The 23,032-nt window shown below is 42.1% G+C and overlaps 1 protein-coding gene across 1 annotated transcript in view; it reads right to left on the bottom strand.

Moving 5' to 3' along the window:
- Positions 1–2,098: 2,098 nt before the first annotated feature.
- Positions 2,099–23,032, bottom strand: part of VSIG10 (V-set and immunoglobulin domain containing 10) — a 58,785-nt gene continuing 37,851 nt past the window's right edge. The window contains exons 5-9 of the mRNA XM_073625627.1: positions 22,057–22,350; positions 17,497–17,607; positions 15,372–15,384; positions 14,910–15,088; positions 2,099–3,209 (exon numbers count right to left, since the gene is read on the bottom strand). Coding sequence (XP_073481728.1) covers positions 3,139–3,209; positions 14,910–15,088; positions 15,372–15,384; positions 17,497–17,607; positions 22,057–22,350 — 668 coding nt within the window. The 3' untranslated portion in view covers positions 2,099–3,138. The remainder of the gene's footprint in view (positions 3,210–14,909; positions 15,089–15,371; positions 15,385–17,496; positions 17,608–22,056; positions 22,351–23,032) is intronic.

Here is a 23,032-nt window from a genome sequence, read left to right as displayed (position 1 = left end):
AAAGTGATCTCGCGGCGAATCCACCGCACAGACCACTTTTATCTTGTAACGGACCGCCCGTTGAAGAAGAGGATACCAGGGTTATTGCAGCTAGCTGCTGCCATAACAACGATATCCTCCTTCAAAGTCATCACGTAAAACAACGGTGGGCGGTCCGGAAGTGGTTACAGAAGCAAGTCACAGGAAATTACCCTCCTTAGGAGGAATTAAGAGATACAAGGACATAGATAAACAAGCAAGAGATATGTGTGCTTTGTCAACATTGGAAATATGTGTATACGCATACACACATCTTGTGCATACACAGTCACAATGGCTCATTATGAATTCATAAATAACGACATACACTATATTACCAAAAGTATTGTGAGGCCTGCCTTTACACGCACATGAACTTTAATGGCATCCCAGTCTTTGTCTGTAGGGTTCAATATTGAGTTGGCCCGGCCTTTGCAGCTATAAAAGCTTCAACTCTTCTGGGAAGGCTTCCACAATGTTTAGAAGAAGTGTGTCTATGGAAATTTAATTGAAAAAAGTGGCTATGTCCTTATTAGATAAGGCACCTCATCCCAAAGATAATTAGAGTAAACAAGTAGAAGGGATGGGAATTATTATGGTGCTAAAACAACTCGTTCAAAATTAGTATTAAAATGACAATTTTTATTACAAAATATATCAAGACAAACAAAAAATTCATAGAGGACAACAATCAAAAAGGGAGCACATAAAATTTACTAATGGCCAGGATGGTATAGACCTGTTATAGTGACGGGTCCCATCTTCCTTACATGTTTCGCCAGGACATTGGCTACTTCGGGGGAATAGGACGTAATCAATATAGTAAATGATGCACCAAATCCTCCCAAGTGGCAGGGTCCGCACGGGGCAGCGTCCCAAAGACAGCAAGCCAAACCGCCGTAGTGTGGCTGCAGAGGGCCAAAAAGGAGGCAAATAAAAACAAGGAGAGATGAATAAAAACACGGAGAGATGAAGATAAAGATTAAAGAAGGGGCGCTGGAACAGCCGGGTATATCCAATCAAAGAATGGAAGCTTATGGGTAAAGACTTGAAATGGATAAATTAAAACAAGTAAGGTACTGTCCCGGCCTTCAAGGTGTGATGCTAATATGCAGGGGGTAATGCATATAAAATGGTCCTGCACTAGATGCCAAGGAAATCTCAAATTATCAAAGCCTAGAGAAATCCCTTATATGGAGAGATCCGGTGTGTACAGCGCCCCTTGGAATCAGCGATTCCAAGGGGGGCTATAACAGGCCTATACAATCCTGGCCATTAGTAAATTTTATGTGCTCCCTTTTTGATTGTTGTTCTCTATGAATTTTTGTTTGTCTTGATATATTTTGTAATAAAAATTGTCATTTTAATACTAATTTTGAATGAGTTGTTTTGGCACCTTAATAATCCCCATCCCTTCTACTTGTTTACTCTATGTGTCTATGGAAATGTTTGACCATTCTTGCAGAAGCGCATTTGTGAGGTCAGGCACTGATGTTGGATGAGAAGGCCTGGCTCACAGGCTTCGCTCTATTTCATTCCAAAGTTGTTCTATCTGGTTGAGGTCAGTCAAATTCCTCCACTTCAAACTCATTCTTCCATGTCTTTATGGATCTTGCTTTGTGCACTGGTCCAAATCATTTGGTAGAGGGGGATAATGGTGTGGGGTTGTTTTTCAGAGGTTGGGCTTGGCCCCTTAGTTCCAGTGAAAGCAACTCTTAAGGCGTCAGCATACCAAGACATTTCGGACAATTTGATGCTCCCAACTTTGTGGGAACAGTTTGGGGATGGCCCCTTCCTGTTCCAACATGACTGCGCACCAGGGCACAAAGCAAGGTCCATAAAGATATGGATGAGCGAGGTTTGGGTGGAGGAACTTGGCTGGCCTGCACTGGGATGAATTTGAGCTGAGACTGCGAGCCAGGCCTTCTCGTCCCCATCAATGCCTGACCTCACATATGCGCTTCTTGAAGTATGGTCAAACATTCCCATAGACACTCCTAAGCCTTGTGCAAATCCTTCCCAGAAGAGTTGAAGCTTTTATAGCTGCAAAGGATGGGCCAACTCAATATTGAACCCTATGGACTAGGACTGGGATGCTATTAAAGCTCATGTGCGTGTAAAGGCAGGCGTCCCAATACTTTTAGTAATATAGTTTATCTATTTCTTAAGCTAAGCTATAAGGGCCTGTAAAATTTTCACTTTGCAAAAGCAAACATCTCCATTTTTCCAGCTTGGTTCTGGCACATGAGTTTTCTCATTAGACTAGTGATCTCTAATGTACCGACATGCCATACTAGAATTTAATCATGTCAGACCTTTTCATAAACAATCTTTTTCATTGACTCAAATGGGCTCTGAGGTTCATCTCAAATTAATTTTCAAGGGGCTATCATTACTGAGAGAGTGCAAATCTGAATTATTCCAAACACAAATGTACAAAGATATGACCGTGTATGGAGTCTGACCAAGATCACATCAGTGACAATGGATGTAAACAATCAGACAGGATGGAAAAGTTCATATAACATTCTGACTAGGCACTGTTCAATAAATGTGCAAAACAGGTAACAGTGACTTTTACAGGGTCTTCTAGCCCATCAGAGAACTAGAATAATCTCTAATGTATGGGTACCTTATACTAGCCTTTCAAGGTGTAGGTGCAAGCAAGAAGTGAGCCACAGCATTTTATCTCTGCTTACTGAATGTAAAGCCTCCAGTTTTTGGTATCAGTAGTACTGCAATCACGAGTTAAGCATCTTTATGCGGTGAAGGCATTGCATTTTCCCTAGGCAGGTTCCTGGTGACAACAGCTGTGCTCCCATTTCTATGCTTTCAGATTACTATTTCCCTGTTAAACACAAGACTGTAGCTGGCTGTCATGAAATTAATCTTGCATAAATGTGTCCAATAATCTGCTACAGGTGTACACACATACATCTTTGTATGAGACTTTCATTAAAATGGATCTTGACCCTGTCACTCGGTCCACATAAACAGCCCTGTGTTTGTACATTGCAGCAGGACCAGCACTGTAGGAGTTATTCCTCTGTTAGGAGGCTCTTTAGTAGACTGTGTGCAACCTGAATTCAAGTGGAATCTAAAGATATAGATCAGGAAACTCTAAAGCTCTTCCCCTGGAATTTCACTTTCGTTGTCTTCAGAGACTTCATTGTCTAGGTCAGAATTGATATCTGTAAAAGAAAATTGTCCATGTAAGTGCACGCAACAACACTGTACATTTGTCAATAGCAAGATAAAAGTCCTTAGGAATGCCAGAGCAAAATGTCTACCGTATAAGCACTTCACACCTTAAAGGGAATTATTGGTGGTTGTGTACATATTATTTCTTTATGTATCGTCAGAACTAAGAAGATAACATTTTTATAAGTAGTTTTCTGATTTTTTTAGCTAGGTAAGTATGAAATATTGCAATATTTTGTATTCTCATATTCAGTTTTTTTGGCTCAATTGTACATTTCTCTTTAAATATTCAATCTTTCATGCAGTAGACTCCTAAAAACTCCCATCATGTCCCAATTCCTCTTGACAATCAAAACTCCATCATTTGATTTCACTAGTGTTGGAACTAGCCACTATACCGCTACATTCCTATTTGCGCAAGAAATCTCAAGCAAGAGGAAATCAAGCCCCAAAACTATCAGGAAGTGATGAAATACTGCCTGAAAGAACTGGCTGGCATTCCATTGTGAGAGGAGGGTTTGGGAGGTTGCTGCTGGAGATCTGTCTATTATTCATCCCAAGTTTATTCCCAAGCCTTGGGGATTCATGAGAACGTGCAGACATTGCAGTGTGTATGTACAGTGGTATATTTTGGTTTTGTGCTGCCCTAGGCAAGACTTAAATCGGGCAACCCCCCCATCGAAATTTGTCCCATCTCATGTGCAACGGTGACAAACAGCTTAAGTTTTACTATCCATAGGCGATGTTATGTCCCTGTGTACTCTATGTATAGAAGTAGAACCCATCCAAGCAAAGGCTGACTAGCTCTTAGTGGGCCACGCAGCAAAACTCTTGAACAAGTTGAGACAGGTAAGTACAAGACTAGGTGGGGTACACATTTAAAGGCTTATCACACTTAAAAAAAACAGGAAATATATGAAAAAACACATTTTTTTCTCTTTAAAAGTAGTTCACCATTACAAAAAACCTCCCCATGCAGGTAAGGGATGTTTGCAGATTAAAACAAACTGTGCAGCTCTGACTAAAGCTGAATAAAACCCTTGCTATAGGTGTAGGCCATTTGCATACCTTATCAAGCCTGACTGGAATACTCCCAGGACATTGCTAAGCGAGGCCTAGTGATCACCTCCACCACCACAGGAGTGAGCTCTTTCTTGGATTCAAACCCCCTCACATACTCTTTCTCTCTCAGCTGATGCGGTAGCTCTGAGCTCAGCATTTGAGAGCTCACTCCTGTGGTGGTGGAGGTGAGCAGTGATGACTAGGCCTCACTTAGCAATGTCCTGGGAGTATTCCAGTCAGGCTTGATAAGGTATGTAAATGGCCTACACCTATAGCAAGGGTTTTATTCAACATTACTCAGAGCTGCACAGTTTGTTTATATTACAGATGCCACTGCACAGGCAGTTTTGCGGTAAAGGTGAACTATCCCTTTAAAGAAGATTCAGAATTTCTATTCAAAGACTGACAACAGTTGAAGTCAGTTGTACACTGAGTACCTGATATCAATAACACCATCATAATCAAGGAAATCGTATTCTTTCCTTGACTGGGAGAAAAACCTGGCAGAATACGATGCTGATCAGAATAAAACACCCTTAACACAGTTTATGTCTGTGCACTCCTCACCACTTCCTCTAAACAATTTCATCTGACAGCTCAGCTTTCAAAAGAATAAGGAAGTTTATTAGATAAAGCCTTAGTTCCTGATTAAGACCTCGGGTTATGGCAGGCTAGAGATGCTTGCATGTACCAATTTAACTGCAGTAATGTTATATGCCTTAATATTGTTATTAGACCAATTTAGATATAAATAGTGCTTAGATTTAGGGTGGAACATGTAACATGTTCCAGCTCCTGCCGCCTTTCCCTTGATCTCCCCCTTAATGTGACAGTAGGAGGGGGATCTTCTCCCCTCATGCGCTGTCACAATTCAAAAACAGCGTGCAGGGCTCCGCCATTCATCAGGCCGCATCATTCATTCACAGTTTCCCGTCAACCATCAAGTCACGTGGCTTCTGAATGAACTGTGAGGGCACCGATTAGGCCCTTGTAATTCATTGACAAGCCCTGCAGCTTTCAAACTGAAACCTGCAGGACTTGTCTGCAGAAGACTGACGTTGTACCCCTGATCCACTGATCAGGGGTGCAATGCTTTCCAGGCTCCTGCAGGAAAAAATAATACAGGCACATTTTCTTTTCTGCAAAAGTATGTGCATTTATTATTTGTTTCTAAAAAGGTGGACTTATCCTTTAAGAAGTTCTGCAGATACACCTTTGCCAGTAATAAATTCACATTGAACATTGAGCACTATCATGTATAAATTTTGCACTGCAGAAGCCTTGTACAAAATGCTAACAGACATCCTTAAGGTCTGTTGGAGAAGTCATATGGAAACTGGAATTCACCTCTGCATCAAGTGGACATTCCCCCCGAATCCATCCATTCTGGTCCCAATTACACCAACTTATTGGAAACATTTTGGAACACAACCTCCATTCACTCCCAGCCCAATTCCTTCTACACCACACAGGGCTTGCTACCTATGGCATTCAGATCCCTCCCCTTCCATCTAAATGCCGCAAACTTTAATTGGAGATTTTAAATGTCTACCAGCACACCCAACATAACATAGACCACACAGTGGCATAGACTACATAGTGGAAATGGAAGAACTGATCCACATCAGCAACAATGCCATAAACCCTTACATGCACATATAGTCTGCCTGGTCAATGTTTATATGTACAGACTAGGGCTGAAACAACTAATCGATTAATCGGCAACTAATCGATTATGAAAATAATCGATTACTATTTTCATAATCGATTAATCGGCCAGTAACATAATGGAGTTAAAAAAAACTAAAATTAGCCCTTTATAGTACAAAAAGAGCAAATAATCGCTACTGTAAATATTACTTTCACAGTTCTACAGTAAAAAAAATGAACCCCTTACAGTAGTGATTATCTGCTTTTTTTATACGGGCTATATTTTTTTAAAGGGCTAATTTTATTTTTTTTAACCCCATTATTTTACTAAACGTCTTAGACCTGGTTCACATCTACAGTATTTTGTGTTTTTTGGTGCTTTTTACAGAAACGCACTACAGTTCATTTACATGGTTTCCTATGGGACACATTCACATCTATGCTTTTTTCAGCCACTGCGTGTTTGGAAAGGGTCAGGGACTTTTTTTAATGCAAAACTGTGCTTTTTTGGTTCAATATACTTCAATGGAGAAGCTGCAAAAAAGCATGTAATGTGTTTTTGCAGCAATTTGTGTTTTTTAATCTGCCCAACAACAAATTGGCCAAAAAAATGCAAAAACGCAAATTGCAGCAAAATCACGTGCGCAAAAATCAAAAAGCACTGCAGAAACAGATCACAAGCAAACTGCATAGGTGTGTACCGAGCCTTATGCTGGCCACACGGATCAATTTTCAGATGAAAATATTCATACGAAAAATCTTTATACATTCGCTGAATGAAAGAATGTTGTTTGAAATTTTCACTTGCTTTTAACATTTCTGTTTAAAATGAATGTCATTTCTCAACGAAAACCACATACACTGTCTGAAAATTCCTTTGACCAAGAAGTTTTCTATAATTTCCAAATTTTTCCCGTCACTGTGGTTGAAAATGAACGTCAATTTGACCTCACTAACAATTAGAAAATCGAAAATGAACGTTCTTAAAATTAAATTTTTTTTTTTTTTTTGAAGGAAGACATTGTTTGTTTTTTTAATACAAAAATTTGATCTCCGAGTCTGATATTTACCAGATTCACTCTTTAATAGTATAAACAGTATATCTCTTCTGTCTGTTATTCGCAGAGTGGATTAGAGATTTTGCTCCCTAACCATATACAGGGGGTCCCCGACTTACGAACATCCGACTTGCGAACAACCCCTACTTACGAACGGGGCCCGAGTGACGTCACTGCCGGCCGACGCCATCCCTCTTCTTGCTGGAGTGTTCCTGGCCTGGTTGTGAAGTCCCCTCGTTATCCTGCCTGCCCGTCCACAGGCCTGGCAAGGTCCGGTGGCCTGCCAGGCCGCTAAAACGGCCCGTTGTACTGTTCCGACTTACAAACAAATTCGACTTAAGAACAAACCTACAGTCCCTATCTTGTTCGTAACCCGGGGACCCCCTGTAGTTGGTTATTTATAGTTACCACTGCATAGAGATATTTAAGAATAAATTGCCTTTTTTTTAAAAAAAAACTTTACATATTAACTAAATTATACACCACACTGTCTTTTGATGTTATTAACCGATTAATCGAAACAATAATCGGCGAACTAATCGGTTATGAAAATAATCGTTAGTTGCAGCCCTAGTACAGACCCATTTAGATGTACAGACCCATCATGGGCCAACCTAAACAAACAGTTCCCCAACGATGAATACAGATGCAGATATGTAATTTATTACATTTTCTTTGACTGTCACATCTCTAACTTCTCCCCAAGGGACCCTTGGATGAAGACCTCTGATCCCAACCTGCTGCTTGCTATTTTTCCATTCATTTCCCAAGCCCCCACCTTCAGCTGCCTCTCACTTTCCCACCTCTGCACAAACTCCCCTCATCCCTCAACCCAGATATACTCCACATACAACACTCTCCTCATTTGGATCATATTGTTATTTTGGCATCTATGTACTTAAAAAGTTTAAAGTACTTAACCACTTGAGCCCCGGACCATTATGCTGCCTAAGGACCAGAGGTCTTTTTCCAATTTGGCACTGCGTCGCTTTAACTGCTAATTGCGCGGTTATGCAATGCTGTACCCAAACGAAATTTGCGTCCTTTTCTTCCCACAAATAGAGCTTTCTTTTGATGGTATTTGATCACTTCTGCAGTTTTTATTTTTTGCGCTATAAACGGAAAAAGACCGAAAATTTTGAAAAAAAATGATATTTTCTACTTTTTGTTATAAAAAAAATCCAATAAACTCAATTTTAGTCATACATTTAGGCCAAAATGTATTCGGCCACATGTCTTTGGTAAAAAAAATGTCAATAAGCGTATATTTATTGGTTTGCGCAAAAGTTATAGCGTCTACAAACTAGGGTACATTTTCTGGAATTTACACAGCTTTTAGTTTATGACTGCCTATGTCATTTCTTGAGGTGCTAAAATGGCAGGGCAGTACAAAACCCCCCCAAATGACCCCATTTTGGAAAGTAGACACCCCAAGGAAATTGCTGATAGGCATGTTGAACCCATTGAATATTTATTTTTTTTGTCCCAAGTGATTGAATAATGACAAAAAAAAAAAAAAAAAAAAATATTTACAAAAAGTTGTCACTAAATGATATATTGCTCACACAGGCCATGGGCCTATGTGGAATTGCACCCCAAAATATATTCAGCTACTTCTCCTGAGTACGGGGATACCACATGTGTGGGACTTTTTGGGAGCCTAGCCGCGTATGGGACCCCGAAAACCAATCACCGCCTTCAGGATTTCTAAGGGTGTAACTTGTTGATTTCACTCTTCACTGCCTATCACAGTTTCGGAGGCCATGGAATGCCCAGGTGGCACAAGCCCCCCCCAAATGACCCCATTTTGGAAAGTAGACACCCCAAGCTATTTGCTGAGAGGCATATTGAGTCCATGGAATATTTTATATTTTGACACAAGTTGCGGGAAAGTGACACTTTTTTTTTTTTTTTTTTTTTTTTTTGCACAAAGTTGTCACTAAATGATATATTGCTCACACAGGCCATGGGCCTATGTGGAATTGCACCCCAAAATACATTTAGCTGCTTCTCCTGAGTATGGGGATACCACATGTGTGGGACTTTTTGGGAGCCTAGCCGCGTACGGGGCCCCGAAAACCAATCACCGCCTTCAGCGTTTTTAAGGGCGTGAATTTTTGATTTTACTCTTCACTGCCTAACACCGTTTCGGAGGCCATGGAATGCCCAGGTGGCACAAACCCCCCCCAAATGACCCCATTTTGGAAAGTAGACACCCCAAGCTATTTGCTGAGAGGCATGGTGAGTATTTTGCAGCTCTCATTTGTTTTTGAAAATGAAGAAAGACAAGAAAAAACTTTTTTTTTTTTTTCTTTTTTCAAATTTCAAAACTTTGTGACAAAAAGTGAGGTCTGCAAAATACTCACTATACCTCTCAGCAAATAGCTTGGGGTGTCTACTTTCCAAAATGGGGTCATTTGGGGGGGTTTTGTGCCACCTGGGCATTCCATGGCCTCCGAAACTGTGATAGGCAGTGAAGAGTGAAATCAAAAATTCACGCCCCTTAGAAAGCCTGAAGGCGGTGCTTGGTTTTCGGGGTCCCGTACACGGCTAGGCTCCCAAAAAGTCTCACACATGTGGTATCCCCGTACTCAGGAGAAGCAGCAGAATGTATTTTGGGGTGTAATTTCACATATTCCCATGGCATGTTTGAGCAATATATCATTTAGTGACAACTTTGTGCAAAAAAAAAAAAAAAAAAAAAAAAATTTGTCTCTTTCCCGCAACTTGTGTCGCAATATAAAATATTCCATGGACTCGACATGCCTCTCAGCAAATAGCTTGGGGTGTCTACTTTCCAAAATGGGGTCATTTGGGGGGGTTTTGAACTGTCCTGGCATTTTATGCACAACATTTAGAAGCTTATGTCACACATCACCCACTCTTCTAACCACTTGAAGACAAAGCCCTTTCTGACACTTATTTTTTACATGAAAAAGTTTTTTTTTTTTTGCAAGAAAATTACTTTGAACCCCCAAACATTATATATTTTTTTAAAGCAAATGCCCTACAGATTAAAATGGTGGGTGTTTCATTTTTTTTTTTCACACAGTATTTGCGCAGCGATTTTTCAAACGCATTTTTTGGGGAAAAAACACACTTTTTTAAATTTTAATGCACTAAAACACACTATATTGCCCAAATGTTTGATGAAATAAAAAAGATGATCTTAGACCGAGTACATGGATACCAAACATGACATGCTTTACAATTGCGCACAAACGTGCAGTGGCAACAAAATAAATACATTTTTAAAAGCCTTTAAAAGCCTTTACAGGTTACCACTTTAGATCTACAGAGGAGGTCTACTGCAAAAATTACTGCCCTCGATCTGACCTTCGCGGCGATACCTCACATGCATGGTGCAATTGCTGTTTACGTTTGACGACAGACCGCCGCTTGCGTTCGCCTTAGCGCAAGAGCAGGGGGCGACAGGGGTGCTTTTTTTTTTTTTTTTTTTTTTCTTTATTATTTTTTTGCTTTTTTATCTTATTTTTAAACTGTTCCTTTCATTTTTTTTTTTTTTAAATCATTTTTATTGTTATCTCGGGGAATGTAAATATCCCCTATGATAGCAATAGGTAGTGACAGGTACTCTTTTTTGAAAAAATTGGGGTCTATTAGACCCTAGATCTCTCCTCTGCCCTCAAAGCATCTGACCACACCAAGATCGGTGTGATAAAATGCTTCCCCAATTTCCCAATGGCGCTATTTACATCCGGCGAAATCTAAGTCATAAAATGCTCGTAGCTTCCGGTTTCTTAGGCCATAGAGATGTTTGGAGCCACTCTTGTCTCTGATCAGCTCTATGGTCAGCTGGCTGAATCACCGGCTGCATTCTCAGGTTCCCTGTTGAGACAGGAGAGCCAGAGAAAAACACGGAAGACGGTGGGGGGGGGGGGGCATTCCCTCCCACGGCTTGTAAAGGCAGTCTAGAGGCTAATTAGCCGCTAGGATTGCTTTTACATGAAAGCCGACCGCTGGCTGAAAAGAATGATACCAAGATGATACCTAAACCTGCAGGCATCATTCTGGTATAACCACTCAAAGTTGTGAATGGCGTACCTGAAGACAAAAAAATGGTTAACAATAAAGCACAGTAAACAATAAAGTATAAATAATTACATACCTGAAAAACAAACATGATAAAACATAATAACAATAACAATAACAATAACAATAAAACACTGCAGAATAGAATACAGTAAAAAAAGAGCAGAACAATAGAGAGAGAGAATAGAGAGAGAGAACAATAAAACGACAACTATTTTTTTTTATTTTATATATATATTTTTTTTTTTTACACTTTTTTTGTAACTAACTTTTATAACTGTAACCGGTTCCAGGTTCGGGTCTCTCAAAATGCGATGGCATCTTGGGAGACCCTGTGAAAGTGTGCCTAGTCTGTGCAATGCTGTACCCTACGCTAATACTCAACTAGTGTATGGTAGCGTTCAAAACATTCACCAATGCAAAGACCAGGATTGTCAGGACAGAAGGGACAATAATAGCGGGTGTCACGCCTATATCCGCGTTTGCTGCAGACACAACATCTTTTTGGGGGGGGTTCGTTGGGTAGGGGTACTCGGGAGCACATAAAAATGCCTCTCATGCAGCCGACTGCATTTCGTTGGGGGATGTGAATGGGGGAAGTACGGGCGCTGCAGAAGTGGTGGGTTCCCAATTAGGATTGGCGAATGCAGCAGGAAGGGCACTATGGGCACGACGGGCCTGTGTTTGTCTTTTTGGTGGCAGCGGGACACTACTTGTGCTTGTCACCTCACCAGCTTGAACTGCACTTATGGGACTCGCCACGTCACCAAGTGTTACTGCAGTGCTGGTTTGACTACGACCGGGGTGTACTAGGCCGCTGGTGCTTGCCAGTTCAATAAAAAGCTTCCAAAAAAACTGTTAGCGATCGCAGGGATCAGGCCTGACTCTGCGAACGCTGCAGTTATGCGTTTAGTGTTTTGTAAGTGACAGTGATCGATCGATACTGCACTTGGGTGGGCTGGACTGGGCCGGGCGGAGGGGCAAAACGCAGGTGCTAGCAGGTATCTGGGTTGATCCCGCTAACACTGCGTTTTTGGGAACCCTAAACTGCTGGGGACGCTAGTATAGATCTAATCTGATCGGATCAGATATTGATCCGTTCAGATACTATACCACTAAAGGAGGCGTATGCTGCGTGCGTGGGTGTTAGCGGTACTGGCGCTAACCTGACGCTGCCTGGGGCCGGTGCTTGCTAGTTCACCAAAATGCTACCAAAAAAACTGTTAGCGATCGCAGGGATCAGGCCTGACTCTGCGAACGCTGCAGTTATGCGTTTAGTGCCTTGTAAGTGTCAGTGATCGATCGATACTGCACTTGGGTGGGCTGGGCTGGGCCGGGCGGAGGGGCACAACGCAGGTGCTAGCAGGTATCTGGGCTGATCCCGCTAACACTGCGTTTTTGGGAACCCTAAACTGCTGGGGACGCTAGTATAGATCTGATCGGATCAGATATTGATCCGATCAGATACTATACCACTAAGGGAGGTGTACGGTGCGTGCGTGGGTGTTAGCGGTACTGGCGCTAACCTGACGCTGCCTGGTGCTTGCTTGCCAGTTCACCAAAATGCTACCAAAAAAACTGTTAGCGATCGCAGGGATCAGGCCTGACTCTGCGAACGCTGCAGTTATGCGTTTAGTGTTTTGTAAGTGACAGTGATCGATCGATACTGCACTTGGGTGGGCTGGGCGGAGGGGCAAAACGCAGGTGCTAGCGGGTATCTGGGCTGATCCCGCTAACACTGTGTTTTTGGGAACCCTAAACTGCTGGGGACGCTAGTATAGATCTGATCAGATCAGATATTGATCCGATCAGATACTATACCACTAAGGGAGGCGCATGCTGCGTGCGTGGGTGTTAGCGGTACTGGCGCTAATCTGACGCTGCCTGGGGCGACGCATATCACCGCCGGGCGATCAGGGGGCTAAACCTTTATTAGGTAATAAACGGCGGGTGCCCTGACACTATAAAAAATAAACGAACTAACCTGCGTCACCCGTAACGGTTATACGGTGATCAGTGGTGAAAGGGTTAACTAGGGGGCAATCAAGGGGTTAAAACATTTATTAGGAAGTATATGGGGGTCCCTGTCACTATAAAACGCTGACGGCGAACCTAAATATTTACCTCACTAACTAGCGTCACCAGCGACACTAATACAGCGATCAGAAAAATGATCGCTTAGCAACACTGGTGACAGGGGGTGATCAAGGGGTTAAAACTTTATTAGGGGGGGTTAGGGGGGTACCCTAGACCTAAAGGGGGGTAATACTCACTGTCCCAACACTGTAACTGTCACAAACTGACACTATGCAGTAATCAGAAAAAAAAAAAAAAAAAAAAAAAAAAAACCTGCTGGTGTCAGTTTGTGACAGGGGGGGGGGGTGATTGGGGGGGGATCGGGGGGCGATCGGGGGGGGGATCGGGGTGTTTTGTATGCCTGGCATGTTCTACTGTGTGTGTAGTGTGTTGTGCACTCACATTGATGTCTTCTCCCCTCGGCGCTGGAACGGAAAATACCGAGCCGAGGGGAGATGACATCATTTCCTTTGCTGCTGTTTAGCATACAGCAGCAAAGGAGTGTTCCCATTGGCCGGCGGCGATCGCGAGGGGGGGGCCACGAACGGATGGCCTCCCCCTCATCTCGGATCGCCGGGGAACAGAACGGGACCGCTTCGGGCACCGGGGGGGGGTCCGATCGGACCCCCCACCCGCGAGAGGCAAATCACGTACATGTACGTGATTTTGCCTGCCCGTGCCGCCTTGCCGACGTAAATCGGCGTTAGGCGGTCCTTAAGTGGTTAAAGCATGTTACACAGCAAAGTGCTTGTGCTGTGTAATTTGGTCCCCTGTATCACCTGAAATACTGGACTGATCCTGCCTGGCTATACCCTCCCCCCTGTAAATTGACCCTGGTGTATCATGGTTGCTGAGGTCAGTTTACGTGCCTCCGTCATCCGCTGCTATCTGCACCTCTCCTCTGTCTCCCTCTGTCCTCCTCCCCCTCCCCTCCCTGCCTGCCAGCTCTCACTAGTATCACTCTGCTCCTCTCCCCGCTGCTACAAAACTATAAAAGCTTTATACCATCCCCATTGCTAGATAACAACCTGTGTCCTAGTGCCTATGCTTTATAAAAAAAAAAAAGCAGATTTCTACCTGGCTCATGTGACTCCTCCTCTCCTCCCCAGCTGACGTCAGCAGGAGTTCTCCGCCCCACTCGCTGGAGCTGTCAGATGGGGAGAGGAGAGAGCGGGGAGTAACATGAGCGCCGGGAGGCGATGTGAAATCAGGTAGAAATCTGCTTATTTTTAATAAAGCACAGGCACTAGGACACAGGTTGTTATCTAACAGTGGGAATGGTATAAAGATCGCAGATTGGCTTAACAACCACTTTAAGCCAGCCAAAGATGGAGCAATTTTTCCCCATCAACACTCCTGCTGAGCCACTGTGTGCTCCCGGTGGGTACTAGGGTACATTCAGCCTGCTCATACATGGTTTGCATGTCGGCTGGTCCCTGCTGAACTGACCGAGAATCGAACCGTCTATGGCTAGCTTTAGCAATCATGCATATACTGTATCTATTCCCTGATTAATTAAAAGGTCAGGCCCTCACCTTACTCATGAGGACACCATTCAGACCACTCATACATGCCTAAAACTAGCTCCCTACAACTAGAGCTGTTGCACACTAACTTTTTATAACAATGCACTTTATTCTCAGGAATGCTTGCCATGCCACCTTCTACAGCTCATATTAAACTGGAAAACATCTTTATGCACTGCTGTAATCATTGTATATTCTGTATCAGCTATGTACTTAATAAAAACTATTTGAAACTAAAATTTGCACCCCATGTCATACTACTTACTAGCAGGCGGATAGTGAAATAACACTTGATGTTTACAGATATTTCCATTTGCAGCTGGAGGGTTAGGGCAACTGTCAACAGTGTCTGTATAATGACCATTTTCAGTGGAATTTCCTGTTTGTTCCATTTCATCTTCATCTTCTGATTCTACAAGAACCAAGACTTCAGATTGGCCAGACCTGTAAAACAGCGCCAAGAACATGGAACATTCTTTCCATGATTGAGTCAATGAATCATCTTATGACCTAAACAAGCTTTGCAAGTGTTGGAAACAGTGCAACTTTATCTTACAGCAGGGCTGCTAAAACAAGGAGGAAAAGCAGGTTGTTGATTATTTCTGAAAAATTTATGAAACTAATAAATATAAAAAAAAAAAAAAAATAACAAAAAAAAACAAAAAACAACTCAGGTTGATAATTACAAGAAATACATATTAAACAAAATAAAGCTTTTATTACTCACCTGAAAGGGTTTGCTGTGAAAAAAAAAACAGAAAACATTATTGTTGTTTGATAATATTTGTCCAGACACTAAGGGGTCTGTGTATAAAACATTTGTTGTGCAGATGTGACAAATATTCGCATAATCGGGGAGAAAATTGCTGTCCTTCCTCTATTATGTGTGATTCTTAAAGTTTCAGCTCCATCCATTGGCAACAATATGTTTAGTTTCCGGATTGAGTTGAAAAAAAGTCAACATTTGGGGTCTACTTATAAAAGTTTTCAACCAAAATTCGCACTATTTTCAATATAATCCACTAAGAAAGTTGTGTGAATCTTGGGTGAAAACATTTATAAACAGACTTCATAGTATGTTTCAGCATATTTACACTTTGTTTCCCCTTAAAATTTGTCAAAAGCCCTAAAGTCACAGCTAGTATTAAATGTCACATGGTAGTACATAGCAAACCTGCTTATTTACTTATACATATTATAAGGTAGACAACATGCCTGTGAGGTTGGTAGGCAACTTGTCATGGTGACATAAAGATTTATGTGCTGCTATGCCTAACAAGTAAGCAAATGGCTTTAAAAAATAAGAAACGCAAGAGGTAAGACAGCAGCATAGTTTGCCTTGTTTTCTACTTCTATCTTTTTAAAACCAAACTGCACTCAATTAAGTATAAGTATACCAATCCTAAGAATGTAGTGCAAGCATCACATGCACGGAGTTCTTTTCAAAGTCCCAGAGCAGCCAGAGCACAATTCTAGTCAAATATTGACTTTGAAGCTGAAGTATAGGTATGCAGATTTTTGCATAGTTACATTGGGCCAGCTTACACCAATGTAAGTATGTACACTATATGATCCAAAAGTATTGGGACGCCTGCCTTTACATGAACTTTAATGGCATCCCAGTCTTAGTAAATAGGGTTCAATATTGAGTTGACCCACCCTTTGCAGCTATTACAGCTTCAACTCTTCTGGGAAGGCTGTCCACAAGGTTTAGGAGCGTGTCTATGGGAATGTTTGACCATTCTTCAAGAAGCGCATTTGTGAGGTCAGGCACTGATGTTGGATGAGAAGGCCTGACTCGCAGTCTCCGCTCTAATTCTTTCCAAAGGTGTTCTATCGGGTTGAGGTCAGGACTCTGTGTAGGCCAGTCAAGTTCCTCCACCCCAAACTCGCTCATCCATGTCTTTATGGACCTTGCTTTGTGCACTGATGCGCAGTCATGTTGGAACAGGAAGAGGTCATCCCCAAACTTTTCCCACAAAGTTGGGAGCATGAAATTGTCCAAAATGTTTTGGTATGCTAACGCCTTAAGACTTCCCATTACTGTAACTAAGGGGCCAAGCCCAACCCCTGAAAAACAACCTCACACCATAATTCCCTCTCCACCAAATGATTTGGACCAGTGCAGAAAGCAAGGTCCATAAACACATGGATGAGTGAGTTTGGGGTGGAAGAACTTGACTGGCCTGCAGAGTCCTGACCTCAACTCGAGAGAACAACTTTGGGATGAATTAGAGTGGAGACTGTGAGCCAGGCCTTCTCGTCCACATCAGTGCCTGACCTCACAAATGCACTTCTGGAAGAACAGGTCAAACATTTCCATAGACACACTCCTAAACCTTGTGGAAGCCTTCCCAGAAGAGTTGAAGCTATTATAGCTGCAAAGGGTGGGCCAACTCAATATTGAACCCTACATACTAAGACTGGGATGCCATTAAAGTTTATTTAATAAAATACGGTCATTGTAAGCACCCCTGCCAGTGCTAAACGGATTGTCTTGTCACTCTAACTGCAAGAGTGCTTGTTCTATTGAAAAACAGCAGACTTACTGGTTGGATCATCAGATCAAAATAAAAGAAAGAAAGGCAAAAAAACGAAAACTAATACAGCCATCACATCTCAAAATTGGTAAGCTGCAATATATTATATGATTACTTTGGGGTTTATTACTGCTTTAACATAACCTTAATACAAATTGGTTGGGTTATTGTGTCAAGGCAGATTTTAAAATGATGGTTTTTATGTTCTTAAAACAGAACTAAATGAACAGAATACAATAAAAAAATTACCCTACAAAAGCACTACAGTAGGAAACTGAATAAAGTGTTGCATAGGAGTGGCAAGTACCATACCTTTCCAGTAGACCCAAGGATCACAGTATATTATAAGGCCTATAATAAGGCCTATCACCAGCAAAAAGAGGATCAGCAGAGCAGACACAAGTCCCACAATATTACGAGGCTCTGGAAAATGAGAATGAAAACTCAGTGTACCATTAAACAAAGCTTGTCATAAGCAGACATTATAAGGTAAGTTCACACAAGAATAATGCATGCCGTGGTCTCATTAGAATGGGTTATCCTATTTTTTTCAACTTTGTGTGCTCCAATGCAGCAGATGAATTTACTGATATTATAACAATGTATCATGTTGTTTGCAGTATTTTCAGAGTAAAAGTCAAATCACTAATATTAGGACACCAGTTATCATGGAAACAAAACCTTTTATTTTTCATTTGCAAAATTGTAGAGAAAAGTTAGTCTTTTCTTTTCTCCTTCTTGGGTCCCCATGGGGGTCGGTGCACTATAACTTTCTGTTTTGTTGACAGTTGTCACCAGACCAGAAAAAGTAACTGAAATCCACGATATGACATTAGTACAGTAAAATGGGCATTTCACAATGGTGTCACCAGTTTCAGAAAAAAACTTTCAAAGAGGGGATTTTCATTTTGTCTCCAAGACATGGAACTAGGGGAAATCTGCTTAATGGGGGTCACAGTCAGCAATAAACACATGACAGGGGACCCTCCTCTGCACTCTTTCAAAAGAAAACAGTTTTACTGCTCCAAGAATACTGCTAGCATCAGGCTTGTAATAAACATGCTCTTAGGCTAGTTTCACACTGGGGCCACCTGAGCTTAAGGCACTAAAGCGCCGCTCATATTAGCGGTGCTTCGGCGCTGTTTAAGCTGCACTTTTCGGCCACTAGCGGGGTGCTTTTAACCCCCGCTAGCAGCCAAAAGGGTTAAAAGCGCCTGTGTTGCGGCGCTTTGGAAACGCTGCCTATTCATTTCAATGGGCAGGGCGTTTTGGGAGTGGTGTATACAGCGCTCCCAAACCACCCCAAAGATGCTGCTTGCAGGACTTTTTCTAACATCCCACAAGCGCACCGCCCCAGTGTGAAAGCACTCGGGCTTTCACATTCGGGCAGCATGGGAGGCAGTTTTTAGGTGCTTTACAGAGCCCCTGAAAACTGCCTCAGTGTGAAAGGGGTCTAAATGGGATTGGGATGGTGGTATTTTATCACCATCCCATTTGGGATGGTGATAAAATTTAAGGTATATAATGACAATTTATCTTATGACGATTATCAACAAAGTTAAAATTTTGGAGCTGCCATTGCAGACTTATTTCTAAATGGTGTAATGGCAGAAATCTCAGGTATCTCCAGCCTCTGTTTCCTTCTGCATGTCTCTAGCCACACCTGTAGCAAGTTCACCAATTCTGGCCACCTCCTACAGAATGTCAACCATCCTTGACAATCTTCTGTAACATTATGTATTATATGAAGCCCTTTGGTGGTGCCATAGGCCTAAAAAGTGTCAACCATCCCTGAAAGTCTTCTGTAACATTATGTAAAGTAAATATTATATAAAGCCCTTTGGTAGTGTCATAGGCCTATAGGATATCTCCCATCCCTGACAGTCTTCTGTAAACTTATGTATGCTAAATATTATATGTAGCCCCTTGGTGGTGTGATAGACCTATAGCAGGGGTGCTCAACCTATTAAAGAGGGAGGGCCACTTAAGTGATTTGATAACCGTTTGCGGGCCACAATTAAATGAAAAGGTTTAGAACGTCACATTTTTTATTTTAATAGCATAATGAAGATTTTAAACAACAGGATCATATTTCTTGTGAAAAAAAAAAAAACAACAGGATCATCATTGTCCATAGGACCAATCCCCGTTGGATGAAAACAGACAGACGGATTGTGTGAAAGGGGCCTAATGGCTCATGCAGCTAACCCGCAGGCAAACCGAAGGTGCACTGCGATGCACCTGCGGATCAGTGTGAAAGCAGCCTAATAACGCTTTTTTAAAAGTGATAATATGCCCATTGCAAAACTATGATGTTTAATATATAAGATACGTGTTACTAAACTATGATGTTTAATATGTAATATGCCCATTGCTAATCTGTGATGTTTAATAAACTGACCATTTATCTTTTATTTCCTGCTGGCATCGCTGGCTGTTAGAAAGGTTCCTGTCCCACCATCCCAGAGCAAGAGGTCGTGGGCAACATCAGAGGGTGCCACCGGTTGAGCACCCTCAACCTATAGGATGTCTACCATCTCTGACAGTCTTCTGTAACATTATGTATGATAAATATTATATTCAACCCATTGGTGTTGTCAGAGGCCCTCTATACCTTGTAGGTTGACCAACATTAAATAGCTAATCCAGTCAATGAACACCCTTCTAATTGAAAATCCTTCAGCCATAAAAGGTCAAACAAAAGTTATAATGCCTTAAAGGAGAGCTCCATTAGAAAAAAGAAAGTGCATATAAAACATTCTAAGGGCTTGTTTACACTTGCTTCAAAATGTGGCATTGGACACACTTTTTTAAAGCACTGTGAATGCCAATCAAAGCACCTGTCACTAAATAAAATTGTTACCTTACAGTTTTGTTCACACGTTGTGTTTGCTTTCTCTCACTTTGAAAATTATACCCCACGTAGCTTTCTTGCCGATTCAAAGAGTCTCCAAAGCCTCCATAAAAGTCTATGACAATGCTCGCTTACAGCACCTGAAGATTTTGAGGGGCTTTTAGTCAGCTTTAGCTTCGCTTTGTTTTGGAGGTATTGCAGATATGAGATGTGACAGACCTAGCCGGGAGAGAGACTTTTGGAGGGGACTGTATGCTAGCCTCTTGCCGATCGATCGTGGGCCCTTGCATTTGTTGGAACGGTGCTCTTTGTGAGCTGTATGCCTGGGGACCCTTGAGGTGGTATTACTGTGGATTCGGGTCCTGGTCCCCCAGGACACACAGACTCTGGGGACCCTGGATTTGCCATATTGAAATAGTGGCTGATTCATAATGCTGGGACAGATACTGTTAGGAGATGCTGATGTAAATTCCAACACCTGTCTGTCTATTGTCTGCTAAAATGTGTATTGTGAATAAATCTACTATGGGATCTAAGAGTCATTAGATCCCCATTGTTATTTGTGTTAATTAACTCTGCTATTGTGTGAAGAAGAGTCTATGTTGATTGTGATAATGTTGATTGGATTTTCTGAACTACAAGATGGCCAGTCTGGCCTAACGGTCATGTCTGAGTCATCTAGGCTGTCTAAAGGGATTAGTTAATTAGCTCATGTTAATTAGATTAATTAGGTTACAGCTGTATTGTTAGAGTAATATGAGCAGGAGGTCTGCACCTCCACTTTGAGTGTATAAAAGCCTGTATTTTGCAATAAAGGATATTCCTGTTTGAACTTACATACAGCCTGCCTGGTGTTTGTTCTGAGCTATCACAACTGGGTTAGAACGGCACAGAGCTGTAGTTCTAGTCCCGGAGCATCGGATGACCGAACCATCAGATGTTGCAATCTGATTCAATAGCTGCAGAGGAGTGTCGGGAGAGTGGAACCGAGCGAGCAAGGGGCTCGTTACATGAGATATTCCATGATGTACTAGGAAACCAACAAGCAAACCAAAAAGACCTTATCAGCAGTCCCTTCCGGTTCATGTGTTTATATTCTGGAAGTGTCTGGTGTAGACATCTTATCTGGTGTGCAGTATGAAGCAGCAGTACGGTCAGCGGGGCCTGAATTGGAGAGGAGCACCTAGCAGACAGCACACGTGGTGTGCAACATGGGAACGCTATAGTAGAAGGTGAGCGTGGATTGGAGGGAGAAAACTGAGCGGCAGAGAATCAGCAGAGCTGGGGAACCAGAGCAGGAGAAACTAGCAGATGTTGCATGTGGTAAACAGCATTGGCGCAATATAGCAGGAGGTGAGCAGGGAACCGTAGAGAGGGGAGGATCAGCAAACCAGAGGATCAGCAGAGCTGAGGATTACTACTGAGTGGGGGATCAGCAAAGCTTGGGGTACAACTGAGTGGGGCATTGGCAGAGCTGGGGTTACTACTGAGCAGGGAATCTGCTGAAGCAAGGTACTAATAAAAAGTGAATCTGCTGAACAAGGGTACTAATAAGTTGTGGATCTGCTAAGTGAGGGTACTACTGAGCCGGGGTTCTACTGGGCCCCTTTAAAACAAATAATAAAAATCAAAACACACACAGGGGATTTGCCAGGCTTCATTAAACCTTCAAAAAAGCGTCACCGAAGCATCAAAAACACATCAAAAGGGCATGTTGAAGTGATAGTTGCTTTGACGTGGGTTAAAGTTGAAGCATGTGTAAATGAGCTCTTAAAGTACACCTTGGAATCGCATTCCTAGTTCAACATCCTTAATGTAAAGACACAATATACATTGGCAACCATACTGCACTTCTTGCCTGAATTTATTAGAGAAGCAGGCTAGACATGTAGACAGGACAGCACTGATCACAAAGCATTAATAGGTCTAACACACCTTTAACACTATCTGCCCTTTTCTTGATATTTATCTGACTCCAAATCCATTATACATAGACAGAAAGTCTGTATTCTACTCACTGTTTACTGAAAGCCATACATAAAGGTCTCTTGTGGCAAGGCCATTGACTGCTTTGCAGATGTAATATCCCTCATCGCTATCATGAGAGCAGTTCACAATGGTGAGGTAGGAGATGGCATCGTCCTGGATAATCTGGTATTTCTTCCCTGGTTGGAGCTCCACTTCAGGAATGCTCAGGTTACGTAGCCATGTTATTGTAGCAGGGGGGTTAGCACCTGATACGGAGCACGAGAGTGTCACATTTTCTCCTTTCACACAGCTTCTCAGGGGCTGGGACTGTGGCAGAGGAAGACCTGAAAGAGAGGGACGTAATGTCATCACCCATACCATGATCTCTGGACAGAACCTAAAAACATTGCTGATAAGAAAACAAAAAACCTTTAGCTTTAGAGGAATGCTTTCTGGCAAATGTATCTTCTGCCCCAAAATCTTCTGTTCCCTTCCAAACAGCCCTCACTCCATGAAAATAATAAACAGGATGAAACCAAACTGATCTCTAAGCTGCCCAACTGTGCTTTGTAGTTGGCCTGTGTCATCTGCATAGGTGCAGCCATGTTTCATGGCATTCTACATGGAATATTACTAAAGCCTGTACAAACTGCAGAAAAGCATAGGTACCAATAAATGTGTTGAGGATGGGCAGGTGCTTTTAGATGTTCTGGTGTATCAAGCTGTCAGTAGTGAGAAGTAAATGTGCCAAAATGGAATTCAAATTAAAGAGGAACTGCAGTCTGCTCAGATAATGTGTAATAAAAACAACTTTGCCATTCTGAAGCTTCCCTCCAACCACTTTGCATATTATTTTATAAATACTGCTATTCTGTATTTGTCAAATATACTGCAGAAATCTCCCTCCACTCTGGCTGCAACCATTTTAACTGTGGGCAGCTGAAGCTACTGCCTGTTCACTTCCTGGATTTACACAGACACACAGAGGCACACCTCAGCTCTGCAGCTCTCACTGGCCCTCTTATG

Source organism: Aquarana catesbeiana, linkage group LG01, assembly GCF_042186555.1.
Source record: "Aquarana catesbeiana isolate 2022-GZ linkage group LG01, ASM4218655v1, whole genome shotgun sequence".
Taxonomy (NCBI): Eukaryota; Metazoa; Chordata; class Amphibia; order Anura; family Ranidae; genus Aquarana; species Aquarana catesbeiana.
This window is presented reverse-complemented; position numbering and strand designations above follow the sequence as displayed.